This window comes from Vitis riparia, chromosome 2 (genome assembly GCF_004353265.1).
Source record: "Vitis riparia cultivar Riparia Gloire de Montpellier isolate 1030 chromosome 2, EGFV_Vit.rip_1.0, whole genome shotgun sequence".
In the NCBI taxonomy this organism is placed as follows: domain Eukaryota; kingdom Viridiplantae; phylum Streptophyta; class Magnoliopsida; order Vitales; family Vitaceae; genus Vitis; species Vitis riparia.
Window position 1 is genome coordinate 11724157 of NC_048432.1, and position 25139 is coordinate 11749295.

Genomic DNA, 25139 nt, shown 5'->3' on the forward strand with positions numbered 1-25139 from the left:
TCCGAAGCGCCCACACCGCGTTTAGAACACAAGATCAATTGCGCTGAGTGCAACTCTCGTTTGGGAGAGTTGAGCTCGTCATCTCCAGAGCTTGTGATCCAACCCAATCGAAACGACGTCGTTGAAACAAGGCCTCAACCACCGCAGATCTGAACCCCATTCCTTGATCTGTTTGGCATCGGATCCACTGGATCGGAGATGCCGGTGGCTGCTTCCGCTATCTACTTCTTGAATCTCCGGGGCGACGTCCTCATCAATCGCCTCTATCGCGACGATGTCGGGTACATTCATCTCTATTTCTATCTCTATGTCTTTGTGTGTCTTGATTGGTGGAAATTGGTGGTTTCAATTTGTTGAGATAGGGGTTTGGAGCACAGGGTACTTGTATGTATAACAGAAATGTTGGTTTGTTTTATGGTTGATTTGTATAATCTCAATAATAGGTGTCTGTTTTTATGCATTTGTGTTCCTGGGTATGCGGTGATTGGAGCTAGAAATTTCGTAGTTCGACAATTTTGAGATAAAAATATCCATATATAACAAAAATGTTGGTGTATCATATGGTGATCTGTGCCATCTGACAAAATTTGGGTTTCTGGGTATGGCTTGACCTAGAACTTTCATATTCTTATCATTTTTGTATAGAAATGGTGTGTTTTTATGTATACGTTATGACAAAGTGTTGGTTTATTATACGGATGATTTGTATCACCTTGCATGTCATGTTTGAGAAAGAAAGCTCCTTTCAAGCATTATAATTTTAATGTGTTGGAAAGGGTTTTCTTAATATGTAATATAGGTATCAGTATATACAATTAAAAGGGGAGAAGGAAGGATGGTTTTGTGCAAAGATTAAAGAAGATAATAATCGGAAAATTCGGGCGAAAGGGTCCTGATGGATGGAACTGCAAATCATGCAGAAATGCATCCAATGGTGAAATGTAGTTGGCCAGTTGTATAAAAATGGGGCCAATGATTAAAAATTTATTGAAATTAGTTTTTCAGATTTTTAATCCTATAAATGAAAGACTTAAATACTAATACTGATTTAAACAAATGAGTATTCTTAGAAACACTTGTTTCAAAAATAAACTTCATATTTATTGTTTTTCTAAGTGTTGCTGATATTAAGTGAAACAAAATGGAAAGTATTATCCAGTGTCACTCAAAAATTTAACTTGTTGCTCAGTTGTTTTGATGGTTCTATAACATTCCCATGATGGATTTAAATGAGTAGAAATTGGTGTAGGCTCTGGTTTATGCATGGGGGCTGTTACCAACCTTTTAAAAGGCTAAAGGTGGTCTTGAGGTGAGGCATAAGCCTTAACTCAAGCAAATAAATGATAAAAAATTATCAAAAAAATCAGAAAAGTACTTATTAAGTCATAAGAAAATGGGATGATAAAAAAGGCATAAACTTCATAGCTATAAAATTAATTGTTTATCATTGTTAATAGTTTGTAATTTAGTGTTTTTTTTTTCTCTTCTAATATTTAGCTCTCTCATGGCTTCACCTAATAATTTTCAACATCACTATCACCATCACTAATAGGATCCTCCAAGGAATATAATTATATCTAATTTCTATATTATCCTCATATAAGTGTTAATATCCATCCATTCTTCTCCTTGGTCCACCAATTGTAGTGGTATTTTTCTTAGCTATTAGTAGTAAGAGAATAATTATATATGAGATCAACCTTTGGGACAATCGACAATTCCCTTATTCTTTCTTCTTAATATCTCTGTTTTCCTTCCATTTAAGAGGTTAATTGGAAGTCAACTAAGCTCTTATTTCATAAAAAGTTTAACCAAGTTGGGACCCAATATTGACCTCATGAAGTCTATATCAAAAGCCCACAAAAGCATAGATGATAATAATGAAACCCATTAAAACTCATTAAATATCCCACAAAAGCATAGTTGATAATGGAACCCATTAAAACTCAATGAATATTGAGGCTTAAGCCTCTTATAGAATATATATCAAAAGCCCACAAAGGATAAAAACCCTTTGACTATTTGAGGATTAGGCCTCAATAGTCTTGATTCTAGTGGTGCAGTTCCGTTTCATTGGAGAATCATTTGGAGCCCTTGCGTTCCTACAAAGGTGGGTTTTTTTGCTTGGGAAGCTTCTTGGGGGAAGGTGCTAACCCAAGATCAACTCAAAAGGAGGGGCTGGATTTTAGCAAACAGGTGCTTCTTGTGTTGTGATGATGAGGAGACAATAAACCACATCCTTATTCATTGCCCCAAGGCGAGGGTGTTGTGGAATCTTGTGTTTTCGTTGTTTGGGGTTAATTGGGTCCTTCCGCTTACGGTTAGAGACACTCTCCTTGGTTGGTCCACTTCCTTTGTGGACAAGAAGCGTGGAAAGACTTGGCGGGCAGCTCTCCTTTGTTTATTTTGGACGTTTGGAAAGAAAGAAATATGATAGTTTTTTATAATGAGGCTTTGTCGATCCAAAGATTGAAAAACTCCTTCGTTTGTAATCTTTTCTCTTGGTCTAAGTCTTGTTTAGATGGAGAACCCCGTTCCTTAATTAACTTTGTTGATTGGTTGGGTTCTAATTGAGGGTTGGTGAGTGTTTGCTTCCTTGTGTTTTTTGTTGAGGGGCTTCTCATGTATACTCCCTGTATACTTCAGGTTGCCTTCTTGCTCCCTTCTTTTAATAAATTTTCTATGTTTATCTATCAAAAAAATTAGGCCTCAATAGTCTTGAGGCTATAGCCTCAAAATTGTAAGCCTCAATAGGGCGAGGCTTAAGCCTCAAGGCTAATTGACAGAGCCTCGCTTCGCCTTGAGGTGAGCCTCAATAGCCTTTAAACAATGGCTATTACTACTTGGGTTAGCATTTGGAAAAACTAAAAACTCATGAGTCGGCTTCCAAATCCAAGTCCAATGATCTTAGGGTTAGTGATAGGAGTTTAGAAGCAATTTATATCGACAGGGATCTTTGAATTGCAATGGTATAATAATCATTGCATTCCTTGATGTGGATCATGATCAATGATGAGAAAATTCTTAGAATTTGACGAAGATTGTGCACATACATTTTGAGTGATCACTTAATGCAGTCTATCATTGTTATTTTCCTCTATCAAATGAAATAGAACAAATTCCAAATTACTAGCAAAATTGACTTCTGAAAACTGAAAACCACTGTCTGAGTGTACTCGGTGTAAAAAAACCTTCATGTACCAGGGTTTCTTTTTTAAGCCTTTTAAACGTGGTTTTAGTTTTACCATTCATTGCTCGTATTCAAGTTTATGATTCTGTCTTAAAATTTTGAGAACTTGAACTTCAGTAAAAAAAATTGTGGAGTCTTGGATTGGAAAAAGGTCAACTGAAATGTTATCTTGAAATTTGGTTGCTTCTTGAAGACTTCTATAAGGGATTGAGGAGTGGAAGCTATTTTTGTCCATGATTTTTAAGCTTGGTAGAATATATGCCTCTATTTTCTTTAGTGCCCATTTGTTACCTTAGATTTAAGCTTGGAATTGTGAATTCCAAGGAATTTTTAGAAGTTCAATTGTTTTTCAACAAGATTTTGGGATTTTGCAATTCCCATGGGGAGTCCAATTCCTCTGAAACATATGAGTTCTAACTTTAAACATTGCAGGAAAGAGTTGCTAATTCCTTTATCTCAAAATTCTCGACTTAGCATGAACTGCTAATTTTATATAAACTTCTATATTTAGATGATTTTCAAAATTTTCTTGTGTAGCTTAACCAAAAATGACCGGTCTATGTTGGCGGCATTTTTGCAAACATGAGTACTGTGGTGACTTATGCAGTTTGTTTGGCTTAGAAAAATGTGAACTTACTAAAACAAGATTGTTTTGGTAAAATGAGTTTCTTTTTTGTTTAAACTAAAAATAATCAACCAAAAGTGATGTGCGTTTTCTAAATTTGATGTATATTAAAACATCATGAATCTCACTTCTTGGAAATTCAACTTGAAGAGTTTGAATTCTCAATTAAAATTCTTCAGACACAAAGATGGCCTTTTGGATGTTAAGGGTTTGTTTGGTAGTTGCTTTAAAAAATAATTTTGAAAAATAGTTTTTGAAAATTATTCTCTAATTTTTGTAGAATGAAAGTCTGTTTGAAAACCTAAAATATTTTGAACCTATTTTTAAATATGTTGTCTGGGTCCTCACCTTCTCCTTCTTTCTTTTTTGGTCGGACTCCATTGGGGGGGTATTGCGACCTTTCTGGGGATGTCAGGGTGACTTACCAGAGGGAAATCCCTTTTCGCATGCTTCTCACCCCGGGACCCCTAGAAGAGGAGAAGGTCAGCCGCTGGGAATTGACGGAGGTTATTAATGGCTGCAAGGACAACTGTGGACATGAGTTGTGTTTAGTTCAATCTTTGCCACGAGAAGGAAAGGGATGGGAGGAGGATAGTTGGGAGGAGAGTGATTTGGCCAAATTCAGCAAGTTTTTGGGGTTTTTGACAGAAGGTCTGGAGAAAGAAATTTTGGATTTTTTGGTTAAAATCCGAAAGAGAAGGGAAAGAGTCCACAACAAAAACCTTCTAGAAAAATCTAAGTTCAAAAGGGAATTGAAAAGACTAGAATGCTTAATTAACTACGAGGGGGAGGGAGAAGAAACAGAAGTGTGGAATGCAAGTAAGAGGGTGTCAGATCATGGTGGTTAAATGAAGTTAAGACTCTTGAGTTGGAATGTTTGGGGAGCTAACGACAGTTCAAAAAGAAAGGTGATTAAGGCCATGATCAAGAGTCAAAGGGTGGATTTGTTCTGTCTCCAGGAGACCAAAATTCAGGCAATGACAGAGGGGCTGGTGAGAAGCTTGGGCATTGGTAGATTTCTTGATTGGGGTACCTTGGATGCCCATGGTTCTGCGGGAGGTTTATTGATCTGCTGGGATAAGAGGACCCTGGAAGTGATTGAAATGGAAGTGGGAAATTTCTCAATCTCTTGTAGGCGGAGGAACGTGGAAGATGGGCTAGTTTGGATGTTTACTGGTGTGTATGGGCCTTTCTCTAGAGAGGAAATGGAGTGGATGTGGGAGGAGATAGGAGCAATTAGAGGCATTTGGGATGATCCTTGGTGTCTAGGGGGTGACTTCAATGTCATCCTTTCCCAGAGGGAAAGAAGTAATCAGGGAAGGCTAACGAGTGCAATGAGAAGGTTTGCCCAGGTTGTTGATGAGTTAGAGCTCATTGACCTTCCATTGCAAGGGGGTGTGCTTACATGGAGTGGGGGGAGGAATAATCAGGCTTGGGCCAGATTGGATAGGTTCCTGGTGACCCAGAATTGGCTTGATCATTTCAATGAGGTCGTGCAAAGCATGCTGCCCAGACCTACCTCAGATCATTTTCCTATCTTGTTGATGGGGGGTGGGTTAAGGAGGGGTCTTTCTCCGTTTAGGTTTGAAAATATGTGGCTTAAAACTGATGGTTTTACGGACCTTCTTTGGGGTTGGTGGCAGGGATTTGAGGTGAGAGGGAGGGCCAGTGTCAGGTTAGCCACTAAACTAAAGGAGTTGAAGCAAAAAATCAAAGTGTGGAACAGGAAGGTGTTTGGTAGGCTGGAAGCCAATAAGAACTCAGCTCTTCAACAAGTGGAGTTCTAGGACGGGGTGGAAAGTGAGAGGAGCCTGTCTGAAGGAGAAATTGAGCTGAAAAAAGAGTCCCAAGGACTCCTTTAAAAAATGGGTCTTAATGGAAGAGACCCACTGGAGACAATTGTCAAGGGAGTTGTGGCTTAAGGAAGGGGATAGGAACACTGGCTTTTTCCATAGGATGACAAATGCTCACCGAAGGAATAATTCTCTGGATAAAATTAAAATTAATGGAGTATGGATGACTGAGAACCAGGAGGTGAGGGAGGGGATAGTGAATTCTTTTCAGCATTTGCTCTCAGAAGAGCCAGGCTGGAGAGCAGATATTGAGGGGCTGCACCTTAATCGCCTCAATTCCAGTGAAGCTGAAGTCTTGGAGATGCCGTTTACTGAAGAGGAAATTTACGTTGTCCTAATGGATATGAATGGTGATAAAGCTCTAGGCCCAAATGGCTTCACAGTTGCTTTTTGGCAATCAAGCTGGGAGCTTGTGAAGGAGGAGATTGTGGACCTGTTTAAAGAATTTTATGACGAGATCTTTTGCCAAAAGCCTCAATTCCACTTTCTTAGTCCTTATCCCTAAAAGAGGAGGGGCTGAAGACTTGGGAGATTTCCGGCCAATCAGTTTGTTAGGGAGTTTGTACAAGCTTTTGGCTAAGTGTTGCCGAATAGGCTGAAGAAGGTGTTAGACAAGGTGGTTTATGGGGATTAAAATGCCTTTGTGAGGGGCAAACAGATTTTGGATGCGTCACTTATTGCCAATGAGGTGATTGATTTCTGGCACAAAAGGAACGAGAAAGGGCTGATTTGCAAATTGGACATTGAAAAAGCCTATGACAGCATCAACTGGAATTTCCTCATGAAAGTTCTGTTTAAAATGGGCTTTGGGTCGCGGTGGATGGAGTGGATTTGGTGGTGCATCTCAACCGCCAAATTTTCAGTCATGATCAATGGGGTGCCGGCTGGCTTCTTCTCGAATTCCAAGGGGCTAAGGCAAGGAGATCCTCTCTCTCCATATCTCTTTGTGTTGGGCATGGAAGTGCTAAGCAATCTGATAAGAAGGGCGGTTGATGGGGGCTTCTTGTTAAGCTGCAGAATTTGGGGGAGAGGGGAAGTGGAGATGATAGTTTCACATCTTCTTTTTGCTGATGATACAATCATCTTTTGTGAAGCTAGGAAAGAGCAACTATCCGCTCTAAGCTGGATTTTGGCTTGGTTTGAGGCGTCTTTTGGTCTCAGAATTAATCTAGATAAGAGCGTCTTAATTCCGGTTGGTGAGGTGGAAGAAATTGAGGAAATGGCTGTGGAGCTTGGGTGCAAAGTGGGGTTTCTGCCCACTGTTTACTTGGGGCTGCCCCTTGGAGCCTATCACAAAGCTATCTCTATATGGGATGGGGTGGAAGAGAGAATGAGCAGAAGATTAGCCCAGTGGAAAAGACAATATATATCGAAGGGTGGGCGTATCACCTTAATCAAGAGCACTTTGGCCAGCTTGCCTATTTACAATATGTCCCTCTTTCGAATGCCTAAGAGTGTTGCAAATAGACTCGAAAAATTACAAAGAGACTTTCTTTGGGGAGGGGAAGCTTGGAGAGGAAAGTCCACTTAATTAATTGGGAGGTGGTGTGCACTCAAAAGGAGAAGGGTGGCCTTGGCATTCGGAAGATTGATCCCTTGAACAAAGCGTTGTTGGGTAAATGGTTATGGAGATTTGTCGTTGAAAAGGATAATCTCTGGAAGATGGTGATTGGGGTGAAATATGGTCAGGAAGAATTTGGGTGGAGAACTAAAGAAGCCCGTGGGACTTATGGAGTGGGGGTTTGGAAGGTGATTATGAAGGAGGCAAAGTGGTGCTGGGATAACATAAAGTTTAAGGTGGGGAAGGGGACTAGAGTTAAATTCTGGACTGACCAGTGGTATGGCAACGCGACGCTGTCCCAAACTTTCCCCCAGCTTTTTGAGTTGGCGGTTCACATGAATGCAACGGTTAATGAGATGTGGGACCCAAGCATTGGTCAAGGAGGTTGGAATCTTAGATTTCATAGAGATTTTAATGATTGGGAGCTGGACTTGATTAGAGGATTGCTTAATATGCTCAGGGACTTCAGGATATCTTCAGAGGAGGACGCAATGCTATGGAAAGGTAGGGGTCATGGCAAATATGGGGTTAAGGATGCCTACAATGTGCTGGCTGTTACCAATGCATGCGCCTTTCCGACTAAATGCGTTTGGGTGGACAAGGTCCCAACCAAAGCGGCCTTTTTTGCTTGGGAAGCCGCGTGGGGGAAGATTCTCACCTTGGATAGGCTTAAAAAACGGGGATGACAGCTCCCTAACCGCTGTTTTTTGTGTGGTTGTGAAGAGGAAAATGTAAATCACATTCTTTTACATTGTATAGTGGTAAGGGCCCTATGGGAGGTCGTCCTTGCCCTTGTTGGGGTTCAGTAGGTGTTCCCAGAGTTAGTTAAAGAGGCGTTATTTAGTTGGAGGGGCTCTTTTGTGGGGAAAAAAAGGAAAAAGATTTGGAATTTCATCCCGTTGTGTATTTTTTGGACGGTATGGAAGGAGAGGAATAGATTAGCTTTTAGGGGGGGTGTTTTAGATATACAGAAACTAAAAAATTCTTTTGTATGTACCTTGTGGAGTTGGGCTAGGGCATATATTGGAGAGGAGTCCTCTTCACTCTTAGGCTTTTTGGAGTGGCTAGCGGCCACTTAAGGGTGGGTGAGGGTGCTTGTTTTTTGTGTTCTTGTTTTAGGCTGATTTGTATACTCCTTGTATGCTTTGTGGCCTTTGCCCTTTAATATATTTGTGATTATCTATCAAAAAAAAAAAAAAATTTAAATATGTTTTAAAAATAATTTTTATATCTAGTGTTTTTTTTTTAATTATTTTATATATTTGTATAATTATTTGTTAAAACAACCCGTAGAAAATAAGTGAAAACAATAGAAAACAGCTAAAAGATGTTCTCTAAAAGCACCCTATTTTCTATTCTTAAGAACATAAAACAGAAAACAGTTTTTGGTTGCTAAATGTGTTTTCTGTAATTTTTTGTTCTGGAGAATAGAAAATTGTTCTAAAAGCTAGTTCCCTAACAGGCCCTAAGTTTTCTTTGTGTTTATTTAATGCATTAGTAAGTATCTTGATTCCTTGGCATTTTTTCTTGTCAGTTTGTTAACTCTGCCATGTAGAACATCTGTTTTTCCCCTCCGTCCAAATTAATGTTTGTCATTCTGTTGTAAGCTGCACTTTAATAAATAGCTATTTTATGATTTATAATGTATACCTTTTATGCTCAATATCTTCTATAAAAAAATTTTCAGGGGAAACATGGTGGATGCCTTTCGGATGCATATAATGCAAACAAAAGAACTTGGCACATGTCCTGTGCGGCAGATTGGAGGTTGCTCTTTCTTTTATATGAGAATCAGCAATGTGTACATTGTGATTGTGGTCAGCAGCAATGCCAATGTAGCTTGTGCATTCAAGTTTGTTGTTGAGGTAGTTGTCATCTCCTTGTTTTTTGCATCTTATCGAATTTGACTATGTCCATATAAATGAGCAATAAGCTTCAGTCAACAAGGTTAGTCTTTGAATTGGTTGTTCTGTGGCCTAAGAATTTTTTAGGGATGGTGAACTTGTTTATTTCTTGGATTTAATTGACAGGCTATTGTTGGCTCGTGACTGTAGTCACTAGCCAGGGCTTCTTGGCTTTTGTTTTCTGTTCTCCTGTCCCTTGGGTGTTCCTCTTAAATAGTCATTAATTGTAAAAAGGGATATTCTGTCTTTTGCAATAGTTGATACCTTTACTATTTATCTTGTACACAGGCTGTTGCGCTGTTCAAATCTTATTTTGGTGGGGCTTTTGATGAAGATGCTATTCGTAACAACTTTGTTCTGATTTATGAGCTATTGGATGGTACGCAATTTGGAGGATATTTTGTATTAATGGTTTTAGGTCGCAGTTGGTAACTCTTTCATTTTTCTATAGCTTTGCACCTTTACCTGGCATGACCAGGGGAAGATATGCTTGTTTGTTAGGCTAGATCCACAGCAACCCTAACTATACTTCATTGACTAAGTAGAATAACAAATTTGATAGAACATAGGAGTATTACCTATAAGTAAAGAACATAGAGCATTTGAATGGGAGTACATATAAAAGGGAAAAACAATATTAAAATAACAAAGGCATGGGAGAAGTTGAACAACCACACTGCATCATAGCTAATTGAAAAACAAAAAGAAAAGCAAGGAGATCTTGGCTAGCTAGGAAGGAAATGGCATGGAATGAGTCAATCTAACTTCATCAGGCTAAAGCTTTTGAAACTTGGATTGGGTTTGGGTTGAGAAATGCTAACTCAGCCTAATGTTGGGTTGGGTGCTATTCTAACCAATTTACTCATACTTATTTTATTATGTTACAAATACTTGCCCAATGTGATTAGGTTTATATATGGAGGATGTTTGTGGTTCAGTTTAAAATTATCGAAAAATTTGAAACTAAGGAAACTACTTTGCATAATGGTTAAGATTGTTAACATTTTCTTCGGTAGAATTTGGAAGATATTCTTAAACAAAGAGCAAGCATATGAGAATTTACATAGAAGGATGGGAGAACCTTAACAAAATATAAAATAGAGAAATAAAACAAGGCACAAACTACATGTACAAAAGGCCTTCTCAATCAAGGGTGATTAGGAATTGTACCCCCCATAGAAGAGACAAAGGAGTTGGCTCCCTCCGGTGGCAACATGTTCACTTGTTGGGTTATCAACACAGATCTCCACAAGAAAGAATCTCCTATATCTATGTACTTGCAAGATCCTCCTCTTCCAATTAGCATATGCAGTTCCTTGGTATAATTTTTTAAGTACAAGCAAAGGATGAGGGATCCTTCTGAAAAAACAAAGGATGATGAAAAAATGAAGGGAGAACCAACTAAGTAGAGTAGTAATATGACCATACAAGTCAAGGATAAAACAAGAGCATGTACAAGATAGAGAAACCATGCACAACTCAAAGAGATATCCCTTGCCAAAGAAATCCTTTGCTTAGCTCCTTGTTTTACTAATTGATTTGCATACCTGAATGTGGAAGCCAAGAAAAAGATCAACGTAAGTGAAGCCATCTGTCATACTTCCAAAGACCCCTCTTGGAGTTGGACACATGAAATCATAATAGCAAAACCCCCTTCCACCCATAAATTGATAGACTCAAAGCTCTGCTGCAATGGCCAAGTCTTCTTCTATAGGTTTTGAGAAGGCTCTCAACATGTACCATTGTGATCCCTAATGTGCCTAATGATTGTAGTTGTTAACTCATAAAAATATTATGTATCATTTCTTTATTTTTTGTGTCGTGTATTGTATCATATAAAAAATAGTAAGTTTTTATATAGTGGAAAATTAAATACAAAAAATACGCATACATGTACATAAATATTGGAAGCATGAAATATAAAATGACCGATAACTAGTCTCATGAAAGATAGTAGGATTTAAGGATTTTAAACCATAGCATACCATATGAAAACATTGAATACTAGATTTTTGAAAAGTTTAATCTAACAAGTTATGAGTTTTATATATCATCACAAAATTCACAAAAATAACTTTTTAAATTTTTTAGATATAATTTTTAGCTCTAAATTTATTACACATATGTTCTTATAAGTTTTGTTGATTTATATGTCTTTATATATCTTCGCCAAGCTTCCAACTTTTTATACTTGAAAAACTAATATTTAAAAAAAAGTTTTTAGTCACCAATAACTATCATTTTCAATGTCAAAATTCAAATCATTCAAATGGAACTTCTCCAATATTCATTGTAAGAATAAATTTACTTAACTTCCAACATGACCTTTAATAACATGAATGTAGCTTTTCATATATAATTATTTTACCTCTCCATCCCTTTTATAATTAATTTATAGCCTTATTGTATATTTTAAATAATTGATGCAATAATTCTTTTAAGAAAGAAAATTTTTGAATTTGATTTTCTTACAAATTATGAAAAAAGTTAAATGTGTATGTATTCTTGTATTGTTGTATCTTGTATTGTATTATGAAATGTGTGTGTGTGTCTATATATATATATATATATAGATAGATAGATAGATAGATAGATATATATTTGATGAGTAATGCAAGGGAATGTCATAAACAAAAAACACCAAGGTGCCCCAAAGTACAACATTGTGGATTGTATATGTATCTTAAGATATGATTAAGATACGATACAAATTGTGATACATATAGATTCTCATAAAAAATGTATCGTATCCTTGGACCGTATCGTATATCATAAGTTTTTAACGACTATGCTAATGGTACCTCCATTTCCTAGATGACCTAGGTTGCCTAGAGTGCATCCTTCAAAGGTTTAATTTAATCACTCACTGGAGACCATACTGCTAGTAGCTTTACTCCCTTTAGTAACCCATGGCAAGTCTGTATCCAAATCTGCTTCCACCTTCATCTTTAAATCACTAGAGAAAGGGCTCTTCCTCGAAGGTGCTAACAACCTCACCAATGTGGCTCTCTGAATGTCCATTGTGTCAACATTGATTGTCTGTATCAATGCCATAATCCATAGGATACTACTTGGTAGCTGTATGCTAGGAGATAGTAAGTTATGCTTGTTGTTGGTTCTTAGTAAGAGAGGAGGTCGATCACTTTGATGGTAAGATGTCAGAGTCTAACAAAGAGGAGAGAGAGGGTTTAAAGAATGTGGTACTAAACTCAAGGAGAATCTTGCAACAAGGAAGAGTGAGATTTGTTGGGAATCATAAACAATGGTGTTCTAGAACAATATTCCTATCAAGTAACTTTATTTTTCATAGGAATTTCTCTTATGAGGAGTTAGAGTGTCCCGTGGATAATTATCACTGATAAGATAATAAGTCTGCTGGTTCTTACATGTCTACCCTGTACATGGGCATCCATGCTTTTTTTTCCCCAAACTGGCTGAAACAGTTTCAGCATGTGATCCATTCCTGCATTGGTGAACTACTTGTTCTAGCTGCAAATTAAGACTCAACTTATCTCTAAGTTCTTGGTGGTGGGAAGATCAGGCCCACCATAAGGTGCATTGAGTTTGTGTCAGATTCCCCCATCTCTGAGTTGGATGGAAGTATCAGTTTCAGGGTTCTGTGCTTAGAGGGCATCTTAAAGAATTGTGCATGGGGATGGATCTAGGTCCTTTGATTTGAAGATCAGCTAGTGATGTATAAGCTCCCCTTATTGAATCAGGCCCTCAACAAAGGGTAGGGGCAGCCAGGCTAGTGACTTCTCTGTTTTGATCTTAAGGAGAAAGCTGTGCCTGGGCATTGAGCTAGCCTTTTCATCCTGAAGGAGTAAAGTGATTGGATGTTTTTCTTGGCATTCATGCCAGGTGAGCATCTGCATCTCGCCCAAGGGTTGAATGTCTATACTAGGGTGCCTCTATCCCTTGGCATAGGAAGGAGAAGCCATGGAGATATGAAAAGAAACATGGTGGCATTCTAGTGGGCTCCAGGATGTTTGTTTGGCATGGATGTGTCCCTCAAATATCTTTCCATACTTCTTAGGACTCACTTGTCATGTGGTGGCACATGGAGATTGTTAATTGACCCATATGGCACACTAGATAGGACACCATCAAGCTGGTAAAATCTAATGTAGACTTGTAGGATGTGCCACTTTCTAGGTTCAAGTCTAGGCTGAGATTTTCTAATTAAAATTGTTGGATTTATCATTTCCTGAGTTGTGAATCTGTGATCGATTTACCCTTCATTTATTTGTTGAGATGTTGCTAATGTAGTGTTTTATTTAATTCTCCAAGGGAATCCTACTCTAGCTGGTTAGTATTTAAGGTCCATGCTGTAGTTTTTTATTTTTTTATTTTTTTTACTAATGGAACACAGAGAGAGAGAGAGAGAGAGAGAGAGTGGAAGTTGCATAAAGACTGGGGGAGAGTTGAGTAGTTGTTATTATATCTCTAGGTTTTTTGGTTAGATCTTCCTTTTTGTATTGTGTTCTTTACATTCATTGGTTACACTTATTTGCGCTTGGTGCCACATACAGATTGTTTGTTCTAGAGTCTAGACTTTTTAATTTTCTGGGATAAATTGTCTGCATTTTTGGACCATCTGCTTGTTGTTTGTCTTTTTATGTTCTGTCTAATCTAATCTAATCTAATCTATCTATAAATATGTGTGTATTCAACTTCATGGAGAACTTTCTGTATTAATCACCATGTAACAAATGAAAGGGTGCACTATATTCATGCAGCATTGAAATCATTATGTAAATGGATGAGTGTTTGATACTCTGAACTTGCAGAAATCATGGACTTTGGTTATCCACAAAATCTTTCTCCAGAAATTTTGAAGCTCTACATCACCCAAGAAGGAGTTCGGTCTCCATTCTCATCCAAGGTTAGATGTTTATTTTAGCTATATATTTTGGAATCTAGTAATTTGAGCAGATGAGGCATTACCGTGGATTTCTAAGTTGTACTTAATGGTTTATATTTTAAGTATACATTATTAAAATGAAGATTCCTTTATATTAAAGTGAATTTTTTATTGAAGATTCCTTAATACTATTTTTCTTTGATGTGCCAAAATATAAATAGCCTTCAGATAAACCAGTCCCCAATGCAACTTTACAAGTTACAGGTGCTGTTGGTTGGAGGAGAGAGGGCCTTGTTTATAAAAAGAATGAGGTGATTTATCCTTTTCTTTTTCTGCAATTTTCCATGGTGATTTTGGTCATTCTGATGGATTTTTGACATCTGTTCATTACAGGTGTTTCTGGATATTGTGGAAAGTGTTAATCTTCTAATGTCTTCCAAAGGTGAATGCTATTCTTGGAAATATTTTGTGCAATGCATTTCTGTTTGCTTACTTAGTAAAATTTGGTGATTGTAGGTAGCGTTCTACGCTGTGATGTAACTGGAAAAATTCTAATGAAATGCTTCCTCTCTGGAATGCCTGATTTGAAGTTGGGTTTAAATGATAAAATTGGCCTTGAGAAAGAGTCCCAACTTAAATCCCGTCCTGCTAAAAGGTAACTTTTTGAGGCACACCTATCTTATTCTTCATGGTTCTTTATTTATTTTTTTCTTTTGCCAGTTGTTAGCTCAATATTTGTGTCTCCTTCGGAAATTTGATTTCTCTTTAATGGTTCTGCTTGCATAAGTTTGCTCTTGACATAATAATATGAAATTTTATATGAGCTTGTGTTTCTAGTGTCTTTTTTCCTTCTTTTTCCCCTCCTCAACATGCACACTAGAATTTGGCTTGAAGAAATGCTTTATCAAACCTGTATGCCAGAAATTAGTTGTATCTGAAGAATTTCTGAATTCCTTTATTGATTCTTTAGGTACACACCATACACATATATATTCACAACTGATTGAATAAGAAAAATCAATCTAGCTTGATTCTCTCCTAAAATTAGGAAACTGAATCATCCTAAATGATCTCTCCTTCTTTATTCCTAAAATACTTTCCTAAATTAAAAAACCCTAACTTTGAATGCCAAATTTCAACACTCCCCCTCAAGCTGGAGAATATATATCATATAATCCCAGCTTGCAAGTTAAGTCTTCAAAGTTAGGCCTAGGTAAAGCTTTGGTGAGGATGTCTGCGGTTTGGTGCTTGGTAGGAACATAGTTCAATCTAACCGTCTCACTAGTCACCTTCTCTGTGATGAAGTGTCTGTCAATCTCAACGTGCTTGGTCCTGTCATGATGCACGGGGTTCTTTGCTATGCTTATAGCTGCCTGATTATCACACATCATCAGAATTGGAGATGAACTCGTTTGCCCCAGTTCACTAAGAACCCTTTTTATCCAAATCCCTTCACAGATTCCCTGTGCAAGAGCTCTGTACTCAGCTTCTGCACTACTTCTGGCTACAACGGATTGCTTCTTACTCCTCCAGGTAACAAGATTTCCCCAAACAAAAGAACAATATCCAGAAGTGGACCGCCTGTCAATGATGTTTCCTGCCCAATCCGCATCTGAGTATACTTCAGTGTCACGGTTCTCTGTCTTTCTGAAGAATAGACCTTTCCCTGGTGTCATTTTTAAATATCTAAGAATCCTGTAGACTGCTTCCATGTGTTCCTCAGTGGGGCTGTGCATGAATTGACTTACAGCACTCACTGCAAAGCCAATATCTGGCCGAGTGTGTGAGAGATAAATCAAGCGCCCGACGAGCCGCTGATATCTCCCCCTATCTACCGGTGTACTTTCTTTCTCGATACCAAGTTTCTTCTGACTATCCATAGGAGTATCAATTGGTTTGCATCCAAGCATACCGGTCTCCTTAAGAAGATCGAGTATGTATTTTCTTTGAGAGACTACAATTCCCTTCCTTGATCTAGCCACTTCCATACCAAGGAAATATTTCAAATTTCCAAGGTCTTTAACTTCAAACTCCTCTGACAAATACTTCTTCAAATTCTGTAATTCCTCCATATCATTCCCAGATAGAATAATATCATCAACATAGACTATCAATATGGCCATTTTCCCGGCATGAGACTTCTTGACAAATAGAGTATGATCAGCCTGACCTTGTTTGTAGCCCAGCTTCAGGACTGCTTTTGTGAATCTATCAAACCAGGCTCGGGGAGATTGTTTAAGGCCGTACAAGGATTTTTGGAGTTTGCAAACCTGATTCTTTGCCATACTTCCTTCGAAACCAGGTGGTATTTCCATGTAGACTTCCTCTTCTAGGTCACCATTTAGAAACGCATTTTTTATGTCCAGTTGTTGCAAGCACCAATCTTGATTGACAGCCAATGAGAGAAGAATCCTGATAGTGTTCAGTTTTGCAACAGGAGCAAAAGTCTCCTGATAGTCTATCCCATAGGATTGCGTAAACCCTCTAGCTACCAAACGAGCCTTGAATCTCTCGACTGATCCATCTGCTTTGTATTTTATGGTGAAAATCCACTTGCACCCCACGGGCCTCTTCCCAACCGGCAAATCTGTGATAGTCCACGTCCCATTCTTCTCAAGTGCATCAATCTCATCTTGTACTGCCTTCTTCCATTCTGAAATTTTTAATGCCTCTTGTATTGTGTTGGGAACCTGAGTATCATCAAGAGAAGTAGCAAATGCTCTGTAAGATGGTGATAGCCCTTCATATGTAACATAATTCCCAATTGGGTGATCTGTACATCTCCTAACACCCTTCCTCAATGCAATCGGCAGAGTAGAATCATCAATGCTGGGAATTAACACCTCTCCAGCCCTATCCTCACCTATGTTCTCTTCAGGAAGACTTGAATTGGAGTCAATATATTGACCACATGTTGACTGTGATCCGTGCTCTAATTCCTGTCTTTTCCTCCTCCTGATGTAAACTTGTAAGTTCTCATTAGCAAGTTGTGGGGCTATAGGTTGAATAGGCATGGGAGACTGGATGGTCATAGGAGATGGCTGGACTGATGACGGTATGGGTGTGGACAACTCAGTGGGCGCGAATTGAAAAGGATTTGGTGACTCTGAGTGAAAAGAAGGTACACCCTCAAGAAGAGACTCCCAAACTTGATGTTCATTCATGCTCTCCCCCTGAACATGAGATTTGGGATAGAAGAATACATGTTCAAAGAAAGAGACGTCCATGGTGGTGTAAAATCTTTTGTTGGTTGGAGAATAGCATTTGTACCCTTTTTGGGTTGGAGAATACCCTAGGAAAATGCACTTATTCGCTCGAGGAGCAAATTTGCTACGATTTTGAGGATACACATGAATGAATGCCGTGCAACCAAATACTTTGAGTGGTAAATCAGAAGAGGCTACACGGGTGTGAGGAAATTGTTTTAAGAAAAGTTGACGTGGGGATTGAAAGGTAAGCACTCTGGATGGCATACGGTTAATCAAATAAGTAGCTGTGAGAATAGCTTCCCCCCAGAAATAGTTTGGAACATTAGAGGAAAACATAAGGCACCGGGCAACCTCCAAGAGATGTCTATTCTTGCGTTCAGCCACCCCATTTTGTTGTGGGGTGTCAACGCAAGAACTTATGTGGATAATGCCGTGATTTTGAAGATAAGTACTGAGACTACTAGTAAAGTATTCCTTTGCATTATCTGACTTGAGGACTTGAATTTTGGAATTGAATTGATTTTGAACCATAAGATGGAAGGTTTGAAAAATGTGCCCGACCTCTGACTTTTCTTTCATAAGGAAAACCCATGTTACCCGTGTATGATCATCAACGAATGTCACAAACCATCGAGTGCCAGAAATATTTTTTATCCGGGAGGGACCCCACACATCACTATGTACTAGAGAGAAAACAGTCGAAGGTTTGTATGGGATTTGAGGATAGACTGTTCGAGTATGCTTTGCAAACTGACAAATTTCACAGTGATAAGATGCTGGATTTTTATTGATAAATAATTTGGGAAACAATTTTGCAAGGTAAACAAAGCTAGGATGACCAAGGCGATAGTGTAACATTATAATCTCACTATCTTTATTGACTTTAGAATTTGACACAGAATTGAAAGACTCTAACATACTCTGAGACTGTACGCAACTTGCTTGAGAAACTTGGTTTGAGAATTGACCACATGAGAGGAGGTAGAGCCCGGAACACAGTTCAGCACTGCCAATCATCTTCCCCGATTTCAAGTCCTGAAAAACACACAAGTTTGGATAAAATTTAGTAACACATTGGAGATCACGGGCCAATTTGCTAATGGACAAAAGATTACAATCCAAGTTTGGAACATGGAGAACAGAGTCAAGATACAAGTCTTTAGTAAGTTTTATAGAACCTGTCCCGGCAATTTTTGACTTTGAACCATCAGCAATATGGACGGATGAATGACCATTACTTGGCTTGTAATTTTGAAGAATGGTAGCATCTCCTGTCATGTGATCAGAAGCACCTGTGTCCACTATCCACGACTTCATTCCTCCTCGATTAGCAGTGAAGGCTACACCGGTAGTACTGCCACTGCCAACCTGGCTTAATAGTTTCTGTAGCATCTCCATCTGCTCTTTGTTGAATGGACTCGGCTCGGGAACAGAGGTGCTCTCAGAGTTGGCAGCCACGTGTGCTCTGCCATCTCTGTCAGACCGTGGCTTTGGTTTCCAATCAGCTGGTTTGCCATGAAGCTTCCAGCAAGTCTCCTTATAATGGCCTGGTTTCTTACAATAATCACACCAAGGCCTATCCCGTTTCTGACGATCTCCACCACTACTATTAAATGACCGAGTCGCAAGGGCAGAGGCATCCAATGTTGGGGCAGGTTGCTCTTTGGATCCCATCATCACTTTCTTTCTACTTTCTTCACGCCTAACCTCTGAAAAAGCCTCCCTGAGACTTGGCAGGGGTTTAATGCCCATGATTCGGCCTCTAACATCATCCAATTCCCTGTTTAGTCCTAGGAAAAACTTGAACAGTCTCTTTTGTTCCACAATTTTCCTGTATGTTGCTGCATCATCAGGACATTTCCATGAGTGAGTCTCGAATAAGTCAAGGTGCTGCCAATACCTTGTGAGTGTGTTGTAATACTGAGTAACTGTCTGCTCTCCTTGGCGGAAGTCATGTAGGGCTGATTCAACCTGAAAAAGTTCTGAAATATTTTCAGAACTTGAGTAAGTTTCTTTGGCTGCATCCCATATGTCCTTTGCAGTCCTAAACAGCAAGAAATTTTCACCTATGTCATTATTCATGGAATTGATAAGCCATGACATGATCATGCTGTTTTCAATCTTCCACTTCCTGAAACCCGGTTCTGTAGTTTCTGGCATGACTGCTTCTCCAGTGAGGTACTCATCCTTTCCTTTACCGCAAATGAACAGCAACACAGATTGTGACCACTGTAAGTAGTTATGGCCATTTAATTTGTGTCCTGTGATGAGAATAGGAGAGGAATCACTACCACCAAGGTTTGGAATTTCAGATCTGCCTCCTAATTCTGGTGACGTGACGCTGGATACTTGTGATGATGCCATTCCGTATTTCGTCATGGACCGGAAAGGTAGAAGAACACTTCCCAAGGCACGTGCAGGGATTGGAGTTGAGGAAAAATAGCCGGAGGACGTCGGAAAAGCTGATCGGAGGGCTCGCGGAGGCAAAAAGACCCCAAAAGAGGCACGTGCAGGGCTTGGATGGCAGAAACAGGTACGTAGGGTGGCTGGTCGGCGTCAGGCGAGCTTGGAGTAGGAAGCGCGTCGCCGGAAAGTGGCTCACGCGCCCTCACGCGCCGGCGCGTGAGATGCAGTCGCCGGCCGGAAAAACGCGCGTGGGCGGCGCGTGGATGGTTTTCTGGCTCCGGTGTTTTTGGAAAAGTTGTAGATCTCCTCCAGACGCTCCTTGCGGTGTGAAAAAAAATTCGCCGGAAAAGTTCGCCGGAAAAGTTCGCCGGAAAAGTTCGCCGGAAAAGTTCGCCGGCGGTGAATGTTTTTCTGACGACGATTACCGATTGGAAAGCGTTTTCTCCCTTGGCTCTGAGAACAGGGACTGATGACCGGAATGAGAGATGGTCGGATTGAGAGATGGCCAGAGAGATTTGGCCGGAATGAATGATGGCCTGAATACGAGGTGGCCAGAAGGGATTAGGGTTTCAGAAAACTGGCTCTGATACCATGAAGAATTTCTGAATTCCTTTATTGATTCTTTAGGTACACACCATACACATATATATTCACAACTGATTGAATAAGAAAAATCAATCTAGCTTGATTCTCTCCTAAAATTAGGAAACTGAATCATCCTAAATGATCTCTCCTTCTTTATTCCTAAAATACTTTCCTAAATTAAAAAACCCTAACTTTGAATGCCAAATTTCAACAGTATCAAAATGTTGTTTACTGTGTGGGAACTTTAATTTTATCAATTTGGAGGATCCACTTCTGGAAGGCTTTAACTAATGTTAACATATTTAAAATAGGACTTCTTTGCCAATTGTGGAACCGGCTTTATTCATTAAAAAAGATTAGGGTGCTAGAGAGGAGAGGGAGGGGGCAAAGGATTTGTTGGTTTATATTTTGCTACTAGAAGTATTTCGAAGCAAGGTTATTATCCTCTCTGTTTCTGTAAATTGTGTCTTATTTAAAATTTTCCTATTTTCTTTTCTTTTCCTCTAGTTTAAGTTTCATTACCCTCAGCTTTAAGATTATCGTTATATCCCAATTGCTCACTTTCTCCCTGCATTCGTCATCTGCAACCAATTTTATGTGGTTCGGCCTGACTTCTATTCTTAATCTAATCCAGATTGGTTCTTTGTAAGCCTTCCTAGATACATAGAAGGACATATTTCACAATCCTTAAATGTTTCCATTCCTAGAAAGTACACTTTGAAGTTTGGATTCAGTATGAGGTTCCTAATTATGATAGTTAATGTTGTTCCTGTTTTGTTTTGGGAAGTTTTTGTTGGTTATATTTCTTTTAACATAACTTTTCTAGTTGAAATTATTATTTCTCACTGACATATGGAATGTGCTTTTATTTCATTTGTTACTGCAGTATATTGGGCATTACAGTTTTGTTTATCACATATTTATTTCAAATGGCTTGTTTTAGGCTGTGATGTTGGTTGATTTGATAACTTAGTCTCTGATAATGCTACCTTTTACAGTGGCAAAACCATTGAGCTTGATGATGTTACTTTCCACCAGTGCGTAAATTTGACGAGGTTTAACTCAGAAAAGACCGTCAGTTTTGTGCCACCAGATGGTGAATTTGAATTGATGAAGTAAGCTCAAAATTTTCTCTTGTTTACTCATGCGTTCAACCTCTTTTTATTATGTATTGCCTTGTAAATTAGTAGTGATGACGTATTAATGACATCTTGATTGGTTTTCCATAATTTTCCTTCTGTGTTGAACATTACTGTAAAAGTTGGCATCTGGATACACCATCCCAGCTGTAGGCAAATTTTAGAATGCTAAGGAATATGGTATACTTTCCTTTTTACAATGAGATCCTTGACGATGCTTATTTTGGATAAATTTTTGGTCATAACATTCTTAAAGAGATACCAGATGGGGTGTTGTAGCTGGTTAACGGTTCCAGACTGAAGATCCTTGTTTAATTTTTATACCTCCACCTTTACGATTATATTTTCCATAGGTATCGTATCACCGAGGGTGTAAATCTTCCATTCCGAGTATTGCCAACAATTAAGGAACTGGGTCGGACACGCATGGAAGTGAATGTCAAGGTTTGTAATTCACATTTTAAATGATATGATATTCAAGATTGTGCAATTATCTTATTGACCCAATCTTCAGGTCAAGAGTGTATTTGGTGCAAAAATGTTTGCTCTTGGAGTTGTTATTAAGATTCCAGTACCAAAGCAGACAGCAAAAACGAGTTTCCAAGTTACATCAGGTCGAGCAAAGTATAATGCTGCTACTGATTGTTTGATCTGGAAGTGAGTACAACAGATGTTAATCTATGAACTGTTTATCACCTTAATTTCATTTCTTCTTTATCTTGTACACTCCAATATTGTCCGTCTTCTTTTAAATGTCATATTTATCCAAAATAAAAAACAAAAAGAAATCTTCTTTTAAATGTCACATTTCAGAAGGGGGGGTTAATAGCTAATTTATGTATGTAATTTTCTTTTTAACTTTGTAGGATAAGAAAGTTTCCTGGACAAACTGAGCCAACAATGAGTGCAGAAGTAGAGTTGATTTCCACGATGGCAGAAAAGAAGTCTTGGACCAGGCCACCGATTCAGATGGAATTCCAGGTACCTAAAAAAATATTTTTCTGTACATCAGAGTGGCTTTATATGATAATGTTTTACTACTATAATGCATTCTGATGAGGTTAATGCCAGAATTCAGGAATCATAAAAGTAGAAGCAGTTAAAAATTTGGGTTCCATTTTTCAGATGTTTCTATTTTAACATCTGTGTGATGGCTCTTTGTGGGTCGGATAAGAAACTTTTCTTCAGGAAAATTCTACTGGTAATTGTACTAAGCAGCAGGGTGCTGCTTTTTTATTATTCTCATTTTTTTATTCTTCCATTTTTTTTTTAGTAATTGATCTAAACAGAAAATATCAACCAATCTAATGAAAATAGGAAATTCTTGTAATCATGGGATTTCCTTTCATTTGGGGGGTTGGGAACTAGGAACAATAAAAAGCAATAGTGCCTCCGTGGGTTCAAACCCAATACGAACTTGGGAGGAATCTCAAGTATATTGATTCATGTCTGAAACAATAGTTTGTATTTGGTTCTCTTTAACTATTATTCTCTTCGAATGATAGTGCTTGTTTTGTCTTCTTTTGGGCAAATCCACTTTTACGCATCAAACCTATAGATGCCTATCTGGTCTCTCATTCCCCACTTTAACAAAAAGGAAGGTTTATCAATTGGACAAGTATATTTTTTTTAATTAATTATGTTGTTTCTTATTTTCTTCGCATTTGCAGCCTTCTATCTCATAATTTTTTTATCTGATTGTTCTGCATATTTCCGTTATGTAGCTGATAAATAGTTTCTATACTTTCATCGAGTGTAACCTATTATTGATAATAGACTGACACCAAGATTATATGACAACCTGTTGTTACTCTTAACTCCTAAGCACCACTAAATCTAAAATTCATAGTATCGTTAACATGTATGTTTAGATACTCATGAAGATAAACACCAATGACTTGCTACAATTGAGCAGATCCTACAAAACCCTCAGTCCTAATGTTTGTTTTTTGTGTATGGAGAGTGGCAAAATGGTAGATCACATCTTTTTACATTGCCCCATTGAGTTTGGGGCTATGGCACAGACTATTCAGCTTGGTTCATGTGGATTGGGTTCCTCCTAGGAATATGTGCAACATAATGAGTGTTTCATATAGAGGATTGGGAAACACCAATACAGGCAAGGTGTTGTGGAAGCTTGTTTGTCTTGCTCTGATGTGGATAGTGTGGCTGGAGAGAAATGCTAGGATCTTTGAGGATAAGGCGGGATCTTCAGTGGGTCTTGGGTCATGATTTTTTAACTAGCCTCCTTTTGGGCATCTTGTTACACAACTTTTAAGGGTGTTCCCCTTAATTCGATCCAACTTGATTGGATGTTGCTGTGTAATTCCAAGGGAGTGGGCTAGCTAGGATAGATTATTTTTGTATATTCCCACATGGGACATAGGTTGTAGAACCTCATAGCTGTATAGATTCTTAAAATTGGAGGTTCTTGCTTTATTTTTGTGTACTTTTTGGAGGATCTTTCATCCTTTTTTGTGCTTATTTTACTTACTTCAATATACCATACTGTTGTTTCTCATAAAAAAAAATGTATTTCCAATCTCATGCCATGTGATAATACAGTCTCTTAACAGGGGAGAATAGTGATTCAATCTGAACCCTTGTTCCTGCAGGTTCCCATGTTTACAGCATCTGGTTTACGCGTTCGGTTTCTTAAGGTATGTATGCTGAACTAGTCAGAATGCCCATGCCAATGTTTTTGAAAGCAGCTTCACCCTTACCAACTTTCTACAGGTCTGGGAGAAGAGCGGGTACAATACCGTTGAGTGGGTGCGCTATATTACCAAAGCCGGTTCATATGAAATTAGGTGCTAGAGTTGTGAAATGCAGGTGTGAGGCTTCTTAGAAGACATGATCAGGGTGGAGAAATGGAAACATGTACTAGCAGCTGGGGTGGGTTGTAAGGATTTATGCCATAATTTTGCTCACGTGGACATGGTGAAGTAGCTTCCAGTCATCCCTCTCAAAAGATGCTGCTTCCAATCTAGTTTCTTGTATTATCCAGGCACTTGTCATTTATGGTAGCAGTGTTCTGTCAATATATTTGATTATTTGGAGTGGAAAACTGATATTGTGATTTGGTTTTTGTGTTGTAAAGGCTATATGTAGTCCTATCTCAAAAACACTGAATATTTTCTACTACTACACTCTGCAACAATTTTTTTTTTTTTCCTTTTAAAAAGGTTTGATCTCATATTTGTCACAAATAAAAGATTGTCCAATTGCTTTGGAGTTGGGGTCTTGGAACCTGCCATTCAAACATTCAACTACTGACCATTTTCCCAATGCATTTTACTGTTTTCTGTTTGAATCATCTTCAATTATTAGTATCATGGGCATTCCAAGTATGCCACTGCGAATGGGGTCTTATTAGAATTAGTATGTTGGAAGGCACAATCCCAATCCGGGTTGCTAACAGTCCTGAAACTCAAGCACTTTTCCTTTTGGTCTTTAGCAAAGTAAAAGTAAAAGGAAAGTGATGAGAAAAGTGAAAAGAAGAGAAACACTTCCATAAAAGGAAAAAAAGAATGAAAGAATACCTTTGTTCCCGTCATATCATTGTATAGCTTTTGGGTGCTGCTGTAACCTTGATCTTGGTTGAATCCTGAACGGTGGTACCATACATAATTCTCCTCCCAACACCACACTTTTACCTACTTTCTTTATTTTAATAAAATTTACTATTTTTTTTAATTTCTTTTGGTCTTTTAAATTTACACATCATCATTGACACCCACCCGCTCTTTAATTATTATGGGACACTGTAAAGACTGTAAAAAAAAATAAGGTAGAGTTTTAAA

At 38.4% G+C, this 25139-nt stretch overlaps 1 protein-coding gene across 1 annotated transcript; it reads left to right on the forward strand.

Annotated features, from left to right (window-relative positions):
• The first annotated feature begins 34 nt into the window (after positions 1 to 34).
• LOC117933418 (AP-2 complex subunit mu) lies at positions 35 to 24592 on the forward strand. The gene is made up of 13 exons (XM_034854778.1): positions 35 to 281; positions 8917 to 9094; positions 9422 to 9512; positions 13924 to 14018; positions 14219 to 14308; positions 14391 to 14439; positions 14514 to 14652; positions 21196 to 21312; positions 21690 to 21780; positions 21851 to 21993; positions 22203 to 22317; positions 23952 to 23996; positions 24073 to 24592. Exons 1-13 carry the CDS (start codon positions 199 to 201, stop codon positions 24151 to 24153), a joined length of 1317 nt encoding a protein of 438 aa, XP_034710669.1. The 5' UTR covers positions 35 to 198; the 3' UTR covers positions 24154 to 24592.
• Positions 24593 to 25139: the final 547 nt, after the last annotated feature.

What these genes read in the sequence shown, in the direction of transcription:
- LOC117933418 (XM_034854778.1), top strand. Translation starts at nt 199, where the DNA reads ATGCCGGTGGCTGCTTCCGCTATCTACTTCTTGAATCTCCGGGGCGAC. An exon ending in CTCTATCGCGACGATGTCGG is followed by an intron (nt 282 to 8,916) that starts GTACATTCATCT and finishes AAAAATTTTCAG; the next exon opens with GGGAAACATGGTGGATGCCT. An exon ending in CATTCAAGTTTGTTGTTGAG is followed by an intron (nt 9,095 to 9,421) that starts GTAGTTGTCATC and finishes TCTTGTACACAG; the next exon opens with GCTGTTGCGCTGTTCAAATC.